The sequence below is a fragment of the Carassius carassius genome, chromosome 7, assembly GCF_963082965.1.
Source record: "Carassius carassius chromosome 7, fCarCar2.1, whole genome shotgun sequence".
In the NCBI taxonomy this organism is placed as follows: domain Eukaryota; kingdom Metazoa; phylum Chordata; class Actinopteri; order Cypriniformes; family Cyprinidae; genus Carassius; species Carassius carassius.
Window position 1 is genome coordinate 25775135 of NC_081761.1, and position 19934 is coordinate 25795068.

At 37.0% G+C, this 19934-nt stretch overlaps 1 protein-coding gene across 3 annotated transcripts in view; it reads right to left on the reverse strand.

Annotated features, from left to right (window-relative positions):
* Positions 1 to 822: 822 nt before the first annotated feature.
* Positions 823 to 19934, reverse strand: part of gpm6ab (glycoprotein M6Ab) — a 57567-nt gene continuing 38455 nt past the window's right edge. For 2 of the 3 annotated variants that reach the window (XM_059554309.1, XM_059554308.1), the window contains exons 2-7: positions 13616 to 13808; positions 12311 to 12467; positions 10522 to 10675; positions 6083 to 6159; positions 5021 to 5086; positions 823 to 2973 (exon numbers count right to left, since the gene is read on the reverse strand). In XM_059554309.1, the coding sequence (XP_059410292.1) occupies positions 2821 to 2973; positions 5021 to 5086; positions 6083 to 6159; positions 10522 to 10675; positions 12311 to 12467; positions 13616 to 13808 (800 nt within the window). In that variant the 3' untranslated portion in view covers positions 823 to 2820. The other variant, XM_059554310.1, reaches the window with a different exon arrangement.

Consider the following 19934-nt stretch of genomic DNA (forward strand, 5'->3'; position numbering starts at 1 on the left):
TTTCCGCGCTTGTATGACTAGTCCCTGGTGCTGAAGGAAAGCGCAAGTGCGTCTGAAAAGTCTCCCGTTTGTTGTGGTCGTAAAGAGATACAACCGTTCCTTGTCTTAAGTTTATAATAAATATAAAGTCGAACTCATTAAACATGCTAAAAATAAAAATCTTTCATTGGATACCGCGATAGCCCTCTCAGTCAGGTTTTCCTTTTCTCTTCCCCTGCCCCGCAAGACTTACCCTTCTTATGCCACGAGTCTTGATCTCCCATCAGATGCCGTGAGAGTTTTCCTGGCAATATTTATAATAGTTAATAAATGTTTATTTATAAATATGTTGGTGAATTAATAATAACATTAAAACAAGTTAATATTTGATATTAGGACATTTCTTTAGTTAAGTACCTGAAGGATGTGATCCCCATGATTCTTGATTCCTCTAAATATCAGTTAGTATAGTAAATATCACTAAAGTGTTTGTCCTTAACATATTTGCATTTTTCTGTTGAATGAGGTTAAGTCAATGTTTGTTGCTTCAATCACTGATTATTACATTTCACTAGTTGCTTACACTTTATAAATGAACCTCAAATGATTTATAGATTAATGGAAAGACCAACAAATTTGTTTAAAGTTTGGTTAAAAATGTCATTGCTGTTGTCAGGCTTGTTCTCAGATTTGGGTGCTTCCTATAAGCATTTACATGTTCTGTAAAAATCAATGCATTTTAACCATGCATTTGTTTTGAACTATGCAGTACATGCAAGAATAACAAGCTTTATAAAATGACCACAAAATAAAGTACAAATCAAACACAACAAATAAAACAAATTAACAAGTACACAAGTGTCTTTATTTAAGCAAGCAAGTTTGTTCCTACAGTTCAAAAAAAAAAAAAAAACACTGTCAAGCTGTTGGCACATTTATGTACAAAACCAGTTAATTTTACTGCCTGCTACAAAGCATTCTCAGTGAAAGTACAAAAAAACTAGTACAGTATGTGGATAAAGCTGAAAGCAATGTCAGGGATATACTGGATATGCAACATCATAATAAGACATGGTTCAGAAAAATCATCACAAACTAGGACAAAACTCAAACACTACAACCTAATAAGATATTTAGCTTGATATTGTAAGCGTAGCAACTGCACATTTAGAAAAAAAATATAATTGACCCCAGCAAGACAGTCATAAGTGTAAAAATCAAAATAAAGGATTTTTTTTTCTTTCGAGTTAGTTAAAACTATTACCATTGGATGCATAACCATGCCACAAATAACAACTATATTTATGTTTTTAACCTAATACAAGTTTCTGGTTTTTAAAAAAGCTGCATGACTAATAAGAGTACAAGGACTCAGCTCTGATTCCAAATGCACTTACACAAAAAACTCACAATGGTCCATAAGTGCACAAAAGCTAGCTTGTTTTTTTATTTTTTATTTTTTTGAGACACAGACAAAAGTACTTTACTGCAAAAGTAGGGCAACTGAAGTTGGCAAGACTGAGCCAAAACACTGAGATTGGAGTAACACATGCTTGTAAATCCCATATCGGACTTGTTTTTATTCGAAACATGTTCGAACGTCATTTAAATACCTTGTTTATTTAACCTTGCACAGTGTTTGGCAGAGTAGTTCCAATCAACTTTTCCACTTAGATTTATACTTCTCCGATATGAATGACAATCTCAAGAATATCACCTAACACTGACTGCCGAGATGCGTTTTAGAAACTGACATGAAATGTGTATACATTTAATTAGATATATACGGTATATACAGTTCAGAGGAATGACGGAAAAACCTGTTTTTGTTTGAATACTTGCATTTAAAAAGTTAAAGCTAAAACTAAGCAATAAAACACCTGAAAATGTTATTTGCATGTGAGAGTATGGCTTGCTGTGGATGAGAGAAAACAAATATCCTTAGAGTCTCCCAAGGCAAATCCAACTTGACCGCTCTAGCTGATTTGAGACGTTCTTACTTTCCCAATCATTAGCCATCTCTGTCAAAGCTCAATAACATTACTAAGCACCAGTGTCACACCTTCTGTTAGTACTGTGCACAGCTAGCGTATCGAAATAGGCCAAACTACATTATAGCAGTAAAAGTCACTTTAAGGTACTTTTTGAAATCCCTGGCTCTCCAAAACTGTATTTGCTGGAAAAAGAATCTGTACATTGTTTGTGCTGTTGCTGCTGTAAGTGCAGCAGCTTGAGCGATTTACCTGTAAATCATAACTTACAAGTTTGGTCACATTTTGGTTTTTAAAAAGTCTAAAGAAAATCTAAATCATGACTAGCCTTTTATAGAGTGAACGTGAATCATCAGCGTGTAATACAAAAATGTGAAAAGTGTTCTGTAATCCCTTTGGCTAAACCCAAACCCCCTTAAAAGACCCAATGAGACCTAAAAGTATGTGGTACAAAAGAGACGCCACTCAACTTAGTGTGTTTATCAGGTTGTGCTCTCAGACATGTCAAAGGAAAAGGGAGGTAGAGGAAAAATAAGAACAAAAACAAACAAAAAAACAAGATCTAAATCCTGGGTAGTCAGAGACGTTGCAATGGAGACGATAAGCACGTCCCTAGACCAACAATCTGGTCACACCCGTACATATCATGTTTTACAGTTATTTACCTCCCCATCCCATCCCATCCCATCTAAAACCCCTGGAAACCATGGAAATTAGACATAGTTAAGTTTAGTTTATATGTGTGTCTTCAGGAAGGGGAAGGGCATGCTTGTGTGTGTTTGTGTGTGTGTGTATGTGTGTGTGTGTGTGTGTGTACATATATTTTTATGTGTGCCCATCAGCGCATGCTTTATGTGTATGCGTTCAGACGCTCTTTAGAGCGAGTAGAGTGGATATCGTGAAGCTCCTGCTCTTCCTTGGACTTGATGTCCTCGTATTTCTGCATCCGGCAGGCGTCCTTCACGTAAGCCCAGTTAGCTGACAGCACCATCAGGTAGTGCACCTACAGCAACACAGGGGTTAGAGGGGAGGGTTAGTGTTAGTGCTGATGACCCATCTGTACCCAAAAAGGGAATTACTTTGGAGACTTTGCGGGGGTTTAGAGGCCCATTTTAGACTGGAGATCAACCAGATCAGTTATTTCCCCCATCGGATGACGTGGTAACCAGTTTCAGCTGAATATAAGCCAGGTTAGTTAGTTCATTTACACAGGTTATCGCTTGTAACTAGTGGGTTAACTTGGGGAGGTGGGGGAAGTACAGGGACTGAAACGATATTGCAAAATGGAAGAGCCTGGGTGTCATTTTAATCAAGCCAATTAAGGGACGTCATTATGAAAGTCACTGTCGTGGGTGATGGTGGCGGAGCCCTTGGTGGACAGAGAGTGTGTCGGGATCTGGGGAGTGACACCCTAGACTGGAGTTGGCTTCAGAAACGTGTGCAGTACCTCCCCGTGCTCTTAGACGTCAGAATGACGTGGTTACGGATGAGGACAGACACTGCCACCACCTATCACAGTAGCCAGATCATTAAAAAAGAGAGAAAGGAAGATGGTTACTTGCTGCCTTCCTAACTCCTGTTCACCCTCAAACCTGTATGATTTTCTTGCTTCTGTGGAAAAGAGAATGAGATGTTTTATTTATGCTATAAGTGCAGTGAAAGTAAATGGTGAACAAGGTCTGTCAAGCTCCAAAAACGCCATATACCTTTTTATTTACTGATAATCTTGTCCTTGCCCAAAGCACTTAAATGTTATTCATATTCTTTTTATATTTTAATATGTGCATCAAAAGAAACCAGACTAGGTTTGACATCAATGTAGGCAAGCGTCATTGGTTCTTGTGAGTCTCATAACCAACTGTGATGCACCAAATGTATTCCATATTACTCCGTATCCATGTGCATTTTTAAAGAATACAAATGAGAACCATGACTGAAGGGAAAGACTTACGATGCCTTTTAGGGGGCATTTTTGGAGCCTTTGGTCACCATTTCCTTTCAGTGTATGAAAGGTCTGTGAAATGTTCAATGTCTGGAACAACAGAATAAATAACTGATGGCAAAATGTTCACTTTTGGATGAACTATCCTTTCAAATTTCGATGGCTCTGAAAATTATGGTATAATTAAAGCACCCACAGGACAAAAATGGCTCCTGCAGTTCCAATGCAATGCCACAGTCGCTTCTTTTTTGCTGAAATTCCTCTGTGCACCAATGGGAGGCGTCATTGCTGCACAATTCAGCAAAATGCAAGTATGCAGCAATGTTCCCTGAAAGGTATGATGTAATTATATAATCAAAAGAGCACAAATTATGATCCAATTCTGTAGACGCTTTGTTTCTAAGTACTTAATGTCCAAGCTGTTTTCTCATTTCCAAACCATTGTGGAATGCAATTAACTCACATAAATGATGCCAGTCTGTTGCCTTTGCAGAAAACAAATGCATTGTGCTTTTCACAAACACTGCAAGGAAGCTTAAGCCGAAGACAAAAGCACAATGCAGTGCAAAAACACTTACCGTTTATAGACTGCATCAAATTAATATGATGCTATTCTATTTAGCTTCTACATAAACTCTAATATTAACATATGAAAGACAGCTTTCCAAGGTTCAAACCAAAGGGTAGAAAACCTCACAGAAAATGGTGTCTCACAATCACTTATCACATTCCAAACAAGCTTCTCTCCTTCCTTCCCTCTCCTCTTCTGTTTCCATGGCAACAACACCTCCTGCATTGTCAATGATGAGTGTTCCTCTCCCTCTCTCTTCTCTTGCTCACTCACTATTTTACAAGAGGCCTTGGATGTCTATTGCATTTTAGACAAGCCTTTAGACTGTAATTCCTTGATTTCTATAACATACTTGCTGTGCTTAGATTACATATTACCTCTCTTGCAGGTGTCACTGTATTCATAGGATTAATAAAACTCATAAATCAATCCATATTTCATGTATTTCCCTAAAAGGAAATTTAGATTCAGGGAAAATTCATACAATGCAGAAACAGAGCAATAAAGAAAGTAAGAGACAGCATGGGAAAAGCTCACCATGGCAATAACGGCTGCTCCAGCCCCCGCAAGTGCGCAGACAAACAAGTGGAATGTCAGATCCAGCTGGAGAAAGAGACAAAAAAAAAAAGACTCTGAAGAGGAGAAACGTGTATGGTTTTCACTGAAAAATCATCAAGTACAGATAAATCCAGGGCCAGATTTACTAAACAAATAAATGGTGCAAATGCTGGTAAACTGACAACCACAAATCTTAGTAAATCACAATGCACGAGTAAATGATCTCCATAAATGTTGTGCCTAAAAAGAAAACTCCTTCTAATGCATATTACAATAAGGTTTGCCTTAAAAATAATCCACAACACTCACTTCACAGAAAAACCACATGAACTTCACATGCTCAATCACATTAAAATCACATGTGAAATATGTGAAACATCATTTGAAACATAAAATGAGCATGACACATGGTTTTGGAAAGTGTTAATGTGTAAATGTGTGAAACCCATGTGAACAAATGTGGACACGTGTGGACAATATATGATCATATGGGTTTTAAACATTTACACCATTAAAATGTTCCAAAATGTGTTTCATATGTGTTTCACATATTTCCTATGTGATTTTAACATGTGATTGAGCTTGTGAAGTTAGTGTGGTAAGGGCATCGCTAATTTTGCACTGCATTTCTTTAGTAAATCATGCTTGTGCACACTGTAAATATGGCCCTATATCTTCAAAACAATCCAAAATAATAAATTCTAGGCCACTGTGACATCCTTACTATAATAATAATAATAATATTGTGAAAGCATAACATCCACTGGCATGCGAGTTGTGGTACTGTCCATACAAGGAGCTGCACAATCTTGCAAATAAATATTACATTTTAAGTATTACATATTTATATGAAGGAATCCCAGCTGCACTGGGTGACTTCAGACTTAAAAGCATAGAAATGTTCACAATTTATTCATATTCTTTCTCTTACTCCCAACAATTATTTTATGCCATAGGTCACTGACTGTAATGGCGGACTGAATTTAGATGAAGGCCATCAGTCAGGATAAAATAGGCCCTGCTTCAGAACTGCCAACTGACCTCATTAGATTCACACATCTTGATGAAGTTCTCAGAAGCAGTGCACAGTCTTTTCTCCTCACCAATGGACACAATTCCTGCAGTTCAAATAAAGTAAGATGTTAATGGCAGATTCATTAATAATTCAAGATAGTACATGCTTACATCACAATTAGGTATGTCAAAGCTGGCATTTAGTGTTTTAGTTGTAGTCATGCTTAGGTAATTTTATTGCAGAATGGTTCTCATTATGGCAAAAAGGTGCACAACAGATCAATAGTGGTGATTTAACTATGTAAATATAGAGTTCTTGCATGAAACTCTAGATGGCGCAGCCCGATAGGTCTTACTTAATCTGACCTAATGACATCATTATCACATGACATAGCTGATTGGTTTTCTCATGTATCAGTATCCAATGAGCTCACTGCTCAATATTCAAATACCTGGCTTTTGTTTGTTGTAGCAATTCGCCAACAATTTTAAACAAAGTGTCATGTTAGCAGTTTGCATTGTATGCATCAGCAAAATATAAAAAATATTAGCAGCAGCATTTAGCATCTGTGTTTATACATGTAGTTGCTCTGAGGAAGCGGGTTAAACATAAAAAAGAAAAAAGAATTCTTGTGTATGCATTTCGACTGGGGTTCACCCTATACATCGGCGTAATCTAAATGTGCACGTTCATTTTTCCAAGGTCAATGTTTTTATTGTGATGAGTGTGTGGTTGATTTCAGCTGCACGCGCTTATCCTACCTGGTCTCATGGCATAAACCTTTTAGCGAGAGGCGAAATATGCACCAGTAAGTACATATCACTGCAGTTTCCAAATTAAATAAACACTTGAGGCACAAATTTACAGTTTTGATTAATAAAACTTAATTTTTGCACAATTACTTGAAGAATATCATGTTATGATTAAAAAATAAAAATTATATTCTGGGAGATATGAAAACTGATGCTTTTGAACATAAGCTTCATATCTATGGGTTTTCATAGACAGCAGGTTTGCTCTGTAGCTCATGGAGTACAGAAACAAACTTGAGAAGCGAGGAGCTCCGGTTCGAATCCTGTGTAACCATGGTTTGACAAAACAGTTAAAATCTGCATATAAGGAGATAGAAATGGCACAGTTGCATCAACAAAAGGTTTGCATTTGTTAACACTATCCAGTAGGTTTGGGTTTGGTGTAGGCCATATTTTTTTTTACATGATAGAGCATTAACTTTTAACGAAAGTTAATTCATTTGAATTCTGAATTGCCGCGATACGTACCAGAAGCAACATAATAAAAACACAGCATTATGTTATGTCAACGTAATAAAAACATGCCAGGATTCACGTATTGAACCCGTGTGTAGAGCCACTCAGTGGACATTTCTATTTGAAACCGTGGCGAAACATGCAGTAAGGTACATAAAAATGGTGTTGCACAAAAAGTACAACCCGAATTCCGGAAAAGTTGGGACGTTTTTTAAATTTTAATAAAATGAAAACTAAAAGACTTTCAAATCACATGAGCCAATATTTTATTCACAATAGAACATAGATAACATAGCAAATGTTTAAACTGAGAAAGTTTACAATTTTATGCACAAAATGAGCTCATTTCAATTTTGATTTCTGCTACAGGTCTCAAAATAGTTGGGACGGGGCATGTTTACCATGGTGTAGCATCTCCTTTTCTTTTCAAAACAGTTTGAAGACGTCTGGGCATTGAGGCTATGAGTTGCTGGAGTTTTGCTGTTGGAATTTGGTCCCATTCTTGCCTTATATAGATTTCCAGCTGCTGAAGAGTTCATGGTCGTCTTTGACGTATTTTTCGTTTAATGATGCGCCAAATGTTCTCTATAGGTGAAAGATCTGGACTGCAGGCAGGCCAGGTTAGCACCCGGGCTCTTCAACGACGAAGCCATGCTGTTGTTATAGCTGCAGTATGTGGTTTTGCATTGTCCTGCTGAAATAAACAAGGCCTTCCCTGAAATAGACGTTGTTTGGAGGGAAGCATATGTTGCTCTAAAACCTTTATATACCTTTCAGCATTCACAGAGCCTTCCAAAACATGCAAGCTGCCCATACCGTATGCACTTATGCACCCCCATACCATCAGAGACGCTGGCTTTTGAACTGAACGCTGATAACATGCTGGAAGGTCTCCCTCCTCTTTAGCCCGGAGGACACGGCGTCCGTGATTTCCAACAAGAATGTCAAATTTTGACTCGTCTGACCATAAAACACTATACCACTTTGAAATAGTCCATTTTAAATGAGCCTTGGCCCACAGGACACGACGGCGCTTCTGGACCATGTTCACATATGGCTTCCTTTTTGCATGATAGAGCTTTAGTTGGCATCTGCTGATGGCACGGCGGATTGTGTTTACCGACAGTGGTTTCTGAAAGTATTCCTGGGCCCATTTAGTAATGTCATTGACACAATCATGCCGATGAGTGATGCAGTGTCGTCTGAGAGCCCGAAGACCACGGGCATCCAATAAAGGTCTCCGGCCTTGTCCCTTACGCACAGAGATTTCTCCAGTTTCTCTGAATCTTTTGATGATGTTATTGACTGTAGATGATGAGATTTGCAAAGCCTTTGCAATTTGACGTTGAGGAACATTGTTTTTAAAGTTTTCCACAATTTTTTTACGCAGTCTTTCACAGATTGGAGAGCCTCTGCCCATCTTTACTTCTGAGAGACTCTGCTTCTCTAAGACAAAGCTTTTATAGCTAATCATGTTACAGACCTGATATCAATTAACTTAATTAATCACTAGATGTTCTCCCAGCTGAATCTTTTCAAAACTGCTTGCTTTTTTAGCCATTTGTTGCCCCCGTGCCAACTTTTTTGAGACCTGTAGCAGGCATTAAATTGGATAAATTAAGCTAATTAAGTGGATAAAAGTGTAAAATTTCTCAGTTTAAACATTTGCTACGTTATCTATGTTCTATTGTGAATAAAATATTGGCTCATGTGATTTGAAATTCCTTTAGTTTTCATTTTATTAAAATTTAAAAAACGTCCCAACTTTTCCGGAATTCGGGTTGTACACAGAGGTATGTATTTTTATGAGACCAGGTTGTGCTTATCGCAGTCATATCAATGACAGTGTTACTGAAAGAAGGGATTTTAGAGTTATCGCTTAAGATCTATGGTTGATGTAATCCTGAATGAAATGCAATATGGGTAGTGTAGTTTGGAGAAATGTGCTTGTTGTGACGTATGCTCTAGCTGTGCAATGTAGTTCAGCAACCGGAGAAAGAATGTTTATATTCTGCTTTTATTTCATTTCATACAAGTTCAGTCCATCCATGCTGGGGTCTTATCTATCGAATTGCAACATACTGTATATCCATTTTGTTAATTAACATTACACATAGTGCGCGTCTAATTAGAGTTAAGCCAGTCGGTGTGGAAGCCCAGGCTTACATAGCCATAAGCCACTATTATTAAGCCAGTCGGCGTGGTAGACCAGGCACACATAGATAGTAACACATGTAGTTCACATAGCTCTTCGGAGCAGTAGCAGTACATATGTATTGGGGATAAATCTTCTTTGTTAGGGGATGCCTTGTCTTTCCTTGTCTGTTCAACTTCATGTGTGTAGATGTATGTATGTCCACTGATGTAGCCGTTTATCCTTATATTCAGCGGTATGCATATATTGGCTTGTACTGTATTGTGTTCTGTGTAACCTGCTTTGTTGGGGGATTATTTATATGTGTAATATGTGCAGCAGCAGTATTTCCTACATGCTCACAGCAGCATGTTGTGGATTTATTAGCAGTAAAAAAAGTCTCGGTACTTGCTCCTCCTCCTCCTCCGCAGGATAGCAGATCTATTCTGCCAAGACCAAATACATTAACATTGTCATGTACATTACCAAGCCAATCCCTCTGAGAGTTGTCATGACAGAACTGACTTTTATATTTTATTGTCTTGCAATACTGTTTTAAAAATTGCCTTTTTATATTTTAATGCCATAATGGTGCTTCCAGCTGTAATGATACACCATGGTGTTTTGTAATATGTAACGAGTGTTTAATGATATCTTAATAGAGTGTATATATGCATTCTGCCATTTAGCTGTTACAAAAAAAAAAAAGGTTTTCACAATAAATTAGATATTTTTCATTATTCTCTGCTTTTGGATGTTTACTACATGCATCCTGTTACATTCAGTAATTTCTGCACTAAAAAATCCAATAAACTGTAATATAAAACATCTAAGTTGTTTTAAATAATCTTAGCCTGCCCTACAGCCAACTAGACTTGGCATTCACTGCTGACTTATAAATGCATTTAGTAATCCAGATGCACATTAATCTAGACTAGAAACTCCTAGGCAGCATTCCTATCCATAGATCCATATTTTATTTTGCTGGCTAAGTATTTTGTTTACACCATATGCATAGAACATGAGAAATTACTGAAAACGTCTCCTTAGATGAGCTACTCACCAAACTGACGCAGGTCAAAGCAAAGGCTGGAACTGTCCACCAGTGTGTTGTTCTGACAGGTGTTCCAGATGTTGAAATACATGAAGACTGGCAGGGAGCTGAAGGCTGTTACTCCTAGCCAAGCCAGCATGAAGATGTAAGTAAGCATGATGAACTGAGGAAGAGAGAAAGAGATATGTATGTGTTTCTTGATATCTTTCAAGTATTCCCACACTATACCATACGGAATGAACTAAATATAAGTAGCCTATAGTTATGCCAAATTTATACTACAAATGTGGCATAGAAGTGCTTGTGAAGTGAAGTGTCTTTACACCGATTATATAATGCTGCTCAGAGGCGGCATAAATGCATACACAGTAATTCCAACTATATACAGTACTTTGGTACTAGGGCTAAAGTGGATCAAACCAGGGATAATTTAGTCTGTCTTTAATGCTGCATTTTGAATTGTAAGCTGGCACAGGGCAGTCTTAACTTGGCTACCGTAATTCTTCAAATAAAAACCGGTAGTCAAATAAACGCCGGGCCTCTTATAGTGGCCGGGGGCGTGGTCAACACGGACAAATAAAGGCCGGTCTTAAATAAAGGCCGTGGGAAAATGTGTGCAGCAGAGCCAGATAACGAACGTTTCTCATTCTCGAGTCAAGAACCGGTTGCATCAGTTTTCGGTTGATCACCAGTACACTGAACCGAGAACCATTTCTGTCGGACGCGTCCGAGCTGATGATACTGCGCATGCATGATTCAGCATGTTATGATCTCTGTCCACAGGAACGCTATCGCTTTTAATTTAAAACGGGTTATTTAAAACAATTACTTACCAAACAGATGGAATTAGAAATAAAGGCCTGCCTCTAATAAAAGCCTGCTTCAAATAAAAGCCTGTTACCTTCTGCAGTTCAGGTAAATAAAGGCCCTGGCTTTTATTTGAGGAATTACGGTATGTAAACTCCATAACTTTAGTAACTCATAAATTAAGAATGTATGATACCGTAGTGACCTTATCAGCCATTTTCTATTACTAGAATTAGATCATATCACACAGCTTTTTTTCCTAATTAAATAAAAATCCTTATTTTCTACTCTAAAAATGTTTTGATCCCTCATTTAAAGGGATAGTTCACCCAGAATCTGTGACTGATTACTCACCCTCATGTCGTTCCAAACCCGTAAGAACATAAATTAAGATATTTTTGATGAAATCTGAGTGCTTTCTGACCCCGCATAGACAGTAACACAAATGACACTTTCAAGCCCCAGAAAGGTAGCAAGGACATCAATAAAATAGTCCATGTGACATCAGTGGTTTAGTGGTATTTTATAAAGCTCCATCAGCAACACCACAAGTATGCATCTTGTTAACATGCGTCAAAGACAGACACAGAAGAGAAGTATTTGTTTAATAAAGTAGTCATTTTTGTTTGATGTCACATGAACATCTATGCAGGAACAGAAAGCTCTCAGATTTCATCAAAAACATCGTAATTTGTGTTCATAAGATGAACAAAGTTAAGGTTTTGGAATGATACTATGTAATTAATGACAGAATTTTCATTCTTGGGTAAACTATCCCTTTAACTTGAAGTTTGTAATTTCTTTCAGTGCAAACATTTTTTTTAAACAAGCCAAACTTAAAAAAATAAAATATATAAATGTATAAGTAAATATAATTTAATATAATATACTGTGATGGGCCTAATTTTAAGATCATTGCTTTTTGCATCACATTACTAAACATGTTCTCCAGCTTGTGCATCAGTTCTTTCAGATGGGTGGTTGATCTTACCCAAGCACTGACACAGCGCCCACAGGTGGTGATCTTAAAGTCCCCATAGAGATCCCGAATGGCCCCAGTGGTGAAAAATCCCTCCACCATCAGCAGAATACCATAGACAAAAAAGGCTGCTGCCACTCCATAGATCACATACTTAAAGATGTCAATCCTGAGGAAGCAAAAGAAGAATAATTAGTAATTTCCATGTGAAAAGAGTGTCTGTGCTTATCTTGCTCACAATGGAAATTCAATAAGATAACAGGGAGTATCCTGGTGTCAAAGTATTTTGTGAAGCCCTAATCCACTTAATTTTGTGTGTAGATTAAATTCAATTATACAGTCTCATTTTATAATTTCAAAGCCTTATATCAAAGCATTTGGTAAAATAAGATAAAATGGCTGAAAAAAAATGCTGCTTCACTTCCATTATTCCTTCCTTCACCCACTCATTTCTTTCGTTCTCTCCCCCATCCTGCTCTCCTTCCCACCAGTAGAGTTCCGGTGAGCAGGTGTGCTTGGCTGATCTGGTGCGATTTCAGAACACTTAATTCTCTAAATGGGACAGAGTCCAAAACCTAACATGGTAGATCTTGTGTTTCTGTGTGTGTCACTGTTCTTTAGAAATATGTGTGGGGGAAAATGTATTTCCCAATAACACCTGTCGCAGAAACTCCCCTCAGTCTCCACTTCCTATAAGGCTGAATTATGTAAACATAAGGTTCAATGAGTTCAATTTTGTATTAATTATAATAATTATAAAGTGCATTTCTTTAGTCATTCTAGATATATCAGATAGGAATAACTCTGTATTGTCCCTATTAACACATCCTTGTGCTGTGCTGAAAATCCTTCACATAATTTCATGTTACCATTCAAAAACAACCAGCCTTCTAAAAATTGCTTGTAAATCTCTCATTATATGATCATTATCACCTCTGGAACACAGTTGCATAAGCTCAGATAAAATGAGGCCTACAATACAATCAATTACTTCCAACAAAAATACAAAACGTGTGCTAATTGAAAGAATAGTAATAATTATCAACAGGAAAAGCTGATAAAATGATTGAATCCGACATTTGGTAATAACATAGCATAACAAGTAATTTATAAGCAATTTTTGTATGTCAGTCATTTTTTAACATGTTTCAGTTATCATTACATTATTAAGAACGGGTGACAGATACTGAATTAGATTCATGTACAGTACTTTTGAAGTAGGTCGCTATTAAAACGGGGCATACATTGGGCTCAACACAGAGCACAGCCTGATTGTATGACCTTTTTTTATTATGACTTTGGTATTGTGACACTCACATGGTAAAGACATCCAGGGCATCAACAGGCGACCGGACAACATCGAAATAGGTCTGCAGGATGGTGACGGTTCCAGAGAGAGCCTCATGACCACAGCCGCAGAAGAGCGCCACCCCAGCGTACAGCAGGATGGTCGCGATCAGAGAGGCATAGGGAATCCCACTCAGGCATTTGAGGCAGCATTCAGAGCACCCTGGGAATAAGAGTAACAGTCAGTCCATAACTGCTATAAGTGTGTATAACAACCAATAGCATTGCATTGCTCTCCATATTTGCCAATGATGTTGATAAATGCAGGTGTAGAACTTCCAAAGAAATACAAATCAAGTAGATTCAAATCAATTTACTGCAAAAGCATAATTCTTTTTTAGGGTTATAAACAGCAAAGACTACATAAATTCAAAGCTGGACGGTTTATGTACAACAGATGGAAATTCTGAATTACACTCCTGTCAGTCCATTACCTAACTCAGAGCAGTAACAGTCTTACTGAATGAAAGTGCAAAGCAAATTCTATTTGCACAGTCCAAGAGAACATTCATTCCCACACATGTCACAGGAGAGGAAGTTTACTGTGACTCTAACCAATCATAACTGCCGCAGCTGAGAGATTCATGGACACAATTCATCAGCACACAAACAATATTGATTGCAAAATTGCAAGTAGAGAATGGCACTAGTGGCAGCTATTCTGCAGCATGGCGCAACAATGATTTATGGGTTATTATAAACAAAGCCCACCAGTGCAGGAAAACATAAAGAGCAGGTCTTCAGAGGATATTCACTAGTATATATAAACTTAGAAGAAAAATAAGAGTTCTTATTGTTGAACTCAGTAAGTCAAGCAGGCTAAATGTTCACAGCACAACCTCTTAAGCCCTGCAGCAAAAACTTAATACGGATGATACATCTAAAGCTGAACGCTCACGGTTCTTGAGCTTACATCCCATCTGAGCTGATGCAATGGTATTGTATCTGCTTTCTCCTCACTCCTTGTAGCTGCGCCCCAGAACCTGCTGTTTACAGGAGTGTGGATAATGTGTATTTTACAGCACTGACCCAGCTGTTGCAGGGGAAACAGACTTACACCTCCATTACACCTTGAGAAGAGCCTGCAGCTCTGAACAAAGTATAAATGCTCTGGAGCGCAGGCAAGCGCTACTGCATCAAAACACACATTATGTAAGCCTGACTGATTTTTAGTAATGCATTGATTAAAAAATGATAACAATATTTATTTATTAAACACATGGTGCATTAGTACTATTTCAGTCAGTGCTCAAACAGTTCATATGCGTTGACTTCTCATATTGTTTTATTTTCAGTTCAAACATGAATGAAGTAAAACTGAATTAAAATAAAAAAAATAATGAAAGAAATTCTAAGAACACTATAAAGTCTGCAGTCTGTGCTTGGGTCAGTAATAGTTTTATTTGTTTATATATTGAAAGAAGTCATGGTGGAAATGAGACTTATTTCAAAATTAAACTTTTGAATGGTATTGTACCTGTAACAGATTTTCTCCAGGAAATCATTTGGTGTGGCCCTATAGTACAAGTTGTGATTTATTTGGTCACTCTTTTGGTATAGTAGCAATAAACCAGGAAAAACAAAGAATCTCTCTAAATATATATATTAATATTGTAGCCACACACAAATACTGATTCAGTTTGTCGCTTGTGCATCTTATAGTAATTTACACAAACCATTAGCATCACTAATACAGTGGCATATTTTCTTTCAAAGTTGACGGAAAAGTCTATGTCATTAAGGTCTTTAAAGTTTTCGCTATTTCTGGGATCCCCATTTCCAAGAGTGAATGCACCTCATTTCAGGCAGATTGACTGGGAGTGGAGAGGAGAGACACATTACATATTTATCATGGCAATAAACAGTACCAAATAGCATCCCTATGGTATACTTAAGATGCAGTCAGTCTTGGGAGTGCTGAAACAGATTAATGAGGAAGCCAAAGTCTGTTCTTTGATCTCAGTGGGAAGAGACACGAGATCAATACTCAGACCTAAACCTGGCTCGTCAATTGCATCCCTCTCATGCCATATGTACCGTCAGGAAATCTCTAATAATGGCATAGGTAGGAATATTGCTAGATGTATGCTTGATTCAACCTCCTTCAGAAACTATTGTTCACAAAAAGGCTAAAATCATCTCTCTGGCCTTGGAGAACAAACAAAAAGTCTGGTTCTTTCATTGTTATTTCACATTCAAAATCTGTGGAGAGTGTTTTTTTTTTTTATGTATCAGTATATATTCATCAGGAGGGAAGTCTGCAAGCTATTGTCTGCAATTGTAAGTGCATTCAGTTATAAGAATGAAACAAGGTTGTGTGTTTGGGGTAAATCAGATGTGCTCAAAGTCCTCAGGTACAATACTGATTTTCATTATATATACAGCAAAAGGAAATAAAAGGGCGCAGTGGGGGAATGAACCCATAGGTTTGCTGTGTGTATTATGAAATAATAAACCAGAAACAATAGGGTTGCAACAATATTAAACTTAGTGGAAAAATAAGCCTATATTATTGTAAAATTAATCGGTGTCTCTTTTTCTTACTAGTAAAATAATCTATGATCCTGATAAATTCAGTAAAAGATTTAATAGATTTAGCTAATTTTTAGTCATAATGTTACTTGTCATTGTGTGACACCACTGACTGAAAAAATAACATCACAAATAATAAATGAAGCACTAAAAAAGACCTGGTAGAATTAGCAAGCACTTTCACAGGAACACTAATGGAGGAAGACTATTATTTATTATTAGACTTTATAGTAGGCCTAAAGAAGCTTGTCTCTCTCACAGATGAATTGCTTCCTGCTTGGTAGTATATCAGCAAAACTACTATCTGCCTGCTTGTCCACCTTGTCCAAGAGATCAGAACCAGAAACCATTAAAATGATAATCTCTTTCCTTAGCCTTATGTTTAGTCCAACAGTTATTATACTTATTCAGTGTATAATAATGATAATAATAATAATATAAAATATTGCATAATTTGTTATATATATATATATATATATATATATATATATATACACTCTTGTTTTAATCATGTACCAAAAACATTTGTGTGGTATCATTTGGTTTCAAATGTAATTTCATTCTGATTTAATATTTAAAATGGGTTAATATAATTATACTATAAATTAAATGTAATATCCAAGCATTTAATTTGAAAATACAAACAGATTAAATTCCTTTCAAATGGAATGAAACGGAAGAGCAGCCCAAACCTCAAAAGCACATTAGAAAGGCCATCAAAGCTGATGAGGAAAAATAGTGTAACCCAGAAATAATCACCACACTTCCATTCCAGATGACTCGTTGTTTCATCCTGGTGCAGCAACGCTGGAGTAATGTAGGTTTACAACTGGAACACCTGTCTCCTTTCCTCTCTGTCCAATGTCTTTAATCCACTGTCAGAAGAGTGAATGTGCCACGTCTATCAGGATAACAATAGGGCGGATGTGAAAGATTATTGAGAGTCACTTCTTTCTACATTTTTATAGTCACTTTGAGGTTTGGGAAAGCATCTTGGACCTCCAGCCGATGTTCCAAATGGATAGAAACAATCTTGGAATGCTTATATTTCATATGTGGGAGTTTAAATTAAACACACCAACGGCTTCTAAGAAGGAACTGGATATTTGCCCTGTTGTTATTCACTGGAAAAGAACACGGTCTTATAAAAAAACAAATTACTATATTTTTACATATAACATATTGGAGAAGCAGACCAAATCTCAAAAGCACACAAAAACACTTTCAAAACTGATGAAGAAAAATTATGCAATTATAAAATACATTCAATTTACATTAAATTTTTGTCACCTTTTAAAACTACGCTACAGCCAACATTGTGAAAAAGAAAATTATATAGTCAGTGTTTTTACATTACTTTATCTCATTAAAATATTTATCCTATTTCAACTTCATTTAAGTTATACAAGCAATTATAAAGAACTTGGTTCCAGAAGATGTGTGTGTCACGTTCTTTAATGTTCCTCCTGGAAACAAAGATGCCGTCCTGCTAAACCCCCTCAAGAAAGAAGAAAGCCGTCGTGTTTACAACTGTGACAAGGAGCGCTTCTCAGGATCAACTAAACGTTGGATTCTCAAAAGTATGTCAAATATTTAATGTTCGCAGCACAGAATCCTTAAAATATGGAGAGTTTTACACACCGGTCTGTTATTGTGGCAACATTTCCATGCCCCAAAATGTGCCGCTGAACGAAACGAACTGTGATTGGTTGTTTGACATATCAGTCAAACGGCCTCATGGCCTTGGCCAAAGAAAGCTGCCAAGGATTCCAGACCTTCAGTCGGAAGAGGTGCAGGATCTGCCCAGCTACCAAAGACATAGCTTGTGTATCAAAGGGTATTCAGAGACTGCAAATTCACACTGAAGAAAAACTACAGCCCTGATGAGAATTACAAATTGGCTTTTAAATGTGAATCATTAATATTAGCATTTTATGTATTTTGAAGAGTTTTCATACTATTTATGAGCTAATCATCATGGAATACCACAATATAGTGTTACAAATCTTGAGCTGCAATGAATGGACAGATCGATTGAAAAGCGTAACATTACTCCTGCCACTGATGCACAGCACCTCTCCTGACAGCAGACAGATTATAATCCACCTCTCCCTTTCTTTAAACCACAAAATATCAGGTTTTGTTGTTTCTAAGAATGTTGTAAATGTTGCAATGCTTTGCAACACCCTCTCCCTAACTCAAATATTAAACCAAACAGCTCCACAGATGCAGGACTCCGAAAGGCTCTGTTAGCCGCAGCCAGCTGCCAGCCTGACCGGAATGTGAAGCAGTTCCCCAGCATGCAGCTAATGGCATGTTGAATGGCCACAGATCAACCAGAGAGAGAGACAGATGGAGGAGCTGATGCATCACATCTGTGTAAATGAGAACTCCAGCACCATCAGGCAGATGCAAGTGCAGTAAGTCAATGTTGACATGTATTGCATGTTTATATGAGCCACTCAGCACAGAACATTCATAATTTATCTTCCATAATTATGATTTAGATTTTACTTTGAGTGGAGTGTGTGTTTGACGGACTGCATTGTGTTCAATCTCTTGTTTGAGGCAATTTGCTCTGTTGGAGAGGCATTAGAAGGTTTGATGAAATAGAAAAGACAACAGTTAGAAACAAAGAACCACCATGGCAGCTTTGTAAGAAATTACAGCTCCTCACAGAACATTATTTTAAAAGATCAGAAATTTGGACCAACAATGGCTATGTGTCTATCTGAGCCTGCGAAATTAACTTTAACTTAAAATTAGAATAATTCATAAAACATATAAAGCGAATAAAGCACATTTTCCATCCCATACATTCAAGACAACAAACTTATCCATTCCTGGGAAACTGACACAAGAGTATTAATAAAAATAAAAAAAAAGAAAGTTGCTGCAGCCGAGGAACCCCTTTTTTAATATGTAAAAAATTATTTCGAGCAAACAGACGAAACGTAATAAACTGTGTCAAGGCAGCTATGTGAGAGAATTATAGGAGGTTATTATACCAAATCATTCTGATGACAGACTTCAGCTCAGGCTTATTAGACTGATCAAAAACAACATTTGAGATGGTGTGCAATGAGATTGGTTAACTAGTTAGCCCAGTTATTCAATTACATACGTTTACACACAATTCTTGTTGCGCATTAAGAAATGTTTTCACTACATGTGTTTCTCTATCATACCCATGTTTTCTTTTTTATGTGCACCTTGGCATTTCTATCCAGCATTCTTTATGCAGTATCCCAAAATTTGCATAAAAATAAATATGTTGATGGAAACACAGCTTGTGAAAAATAAAGTGTACATGATAAAGTAAAAAAAAAAATTGAGAGTGTAAGGAAATGTATATTGTAGTAGTCTTCATGATGGGTATATGGTTTTGAAAAACCTTACAATTAAAAAAAAAGCATTATGTAATAATATTTTAGTCACATAAAAAGTTTTAAAATATATTTTATATATATATATATATATATATTTTTTTTTTTTTTTGCTGCAATTATTGCTTGGTGTAAAGGGTTTTTCTAAAACCTACACAGGGTACTCAACACAGGTTGCTGTGTGTGCATGTCCGATAGTGAGCTCTTTGCTAACCACAAATATCTGAAATCCGAAACCCCACTCAAAAAACATCAGTGAACAGGCAGTGTTTATCCCCTGTTAAGTCTCTCAGGGGCAACCCAGAGGGAGGCATTTATGATGTCATGGACAAGAAGCATAAGTCCTTTGACTTAAAAGACTACCTACCAGT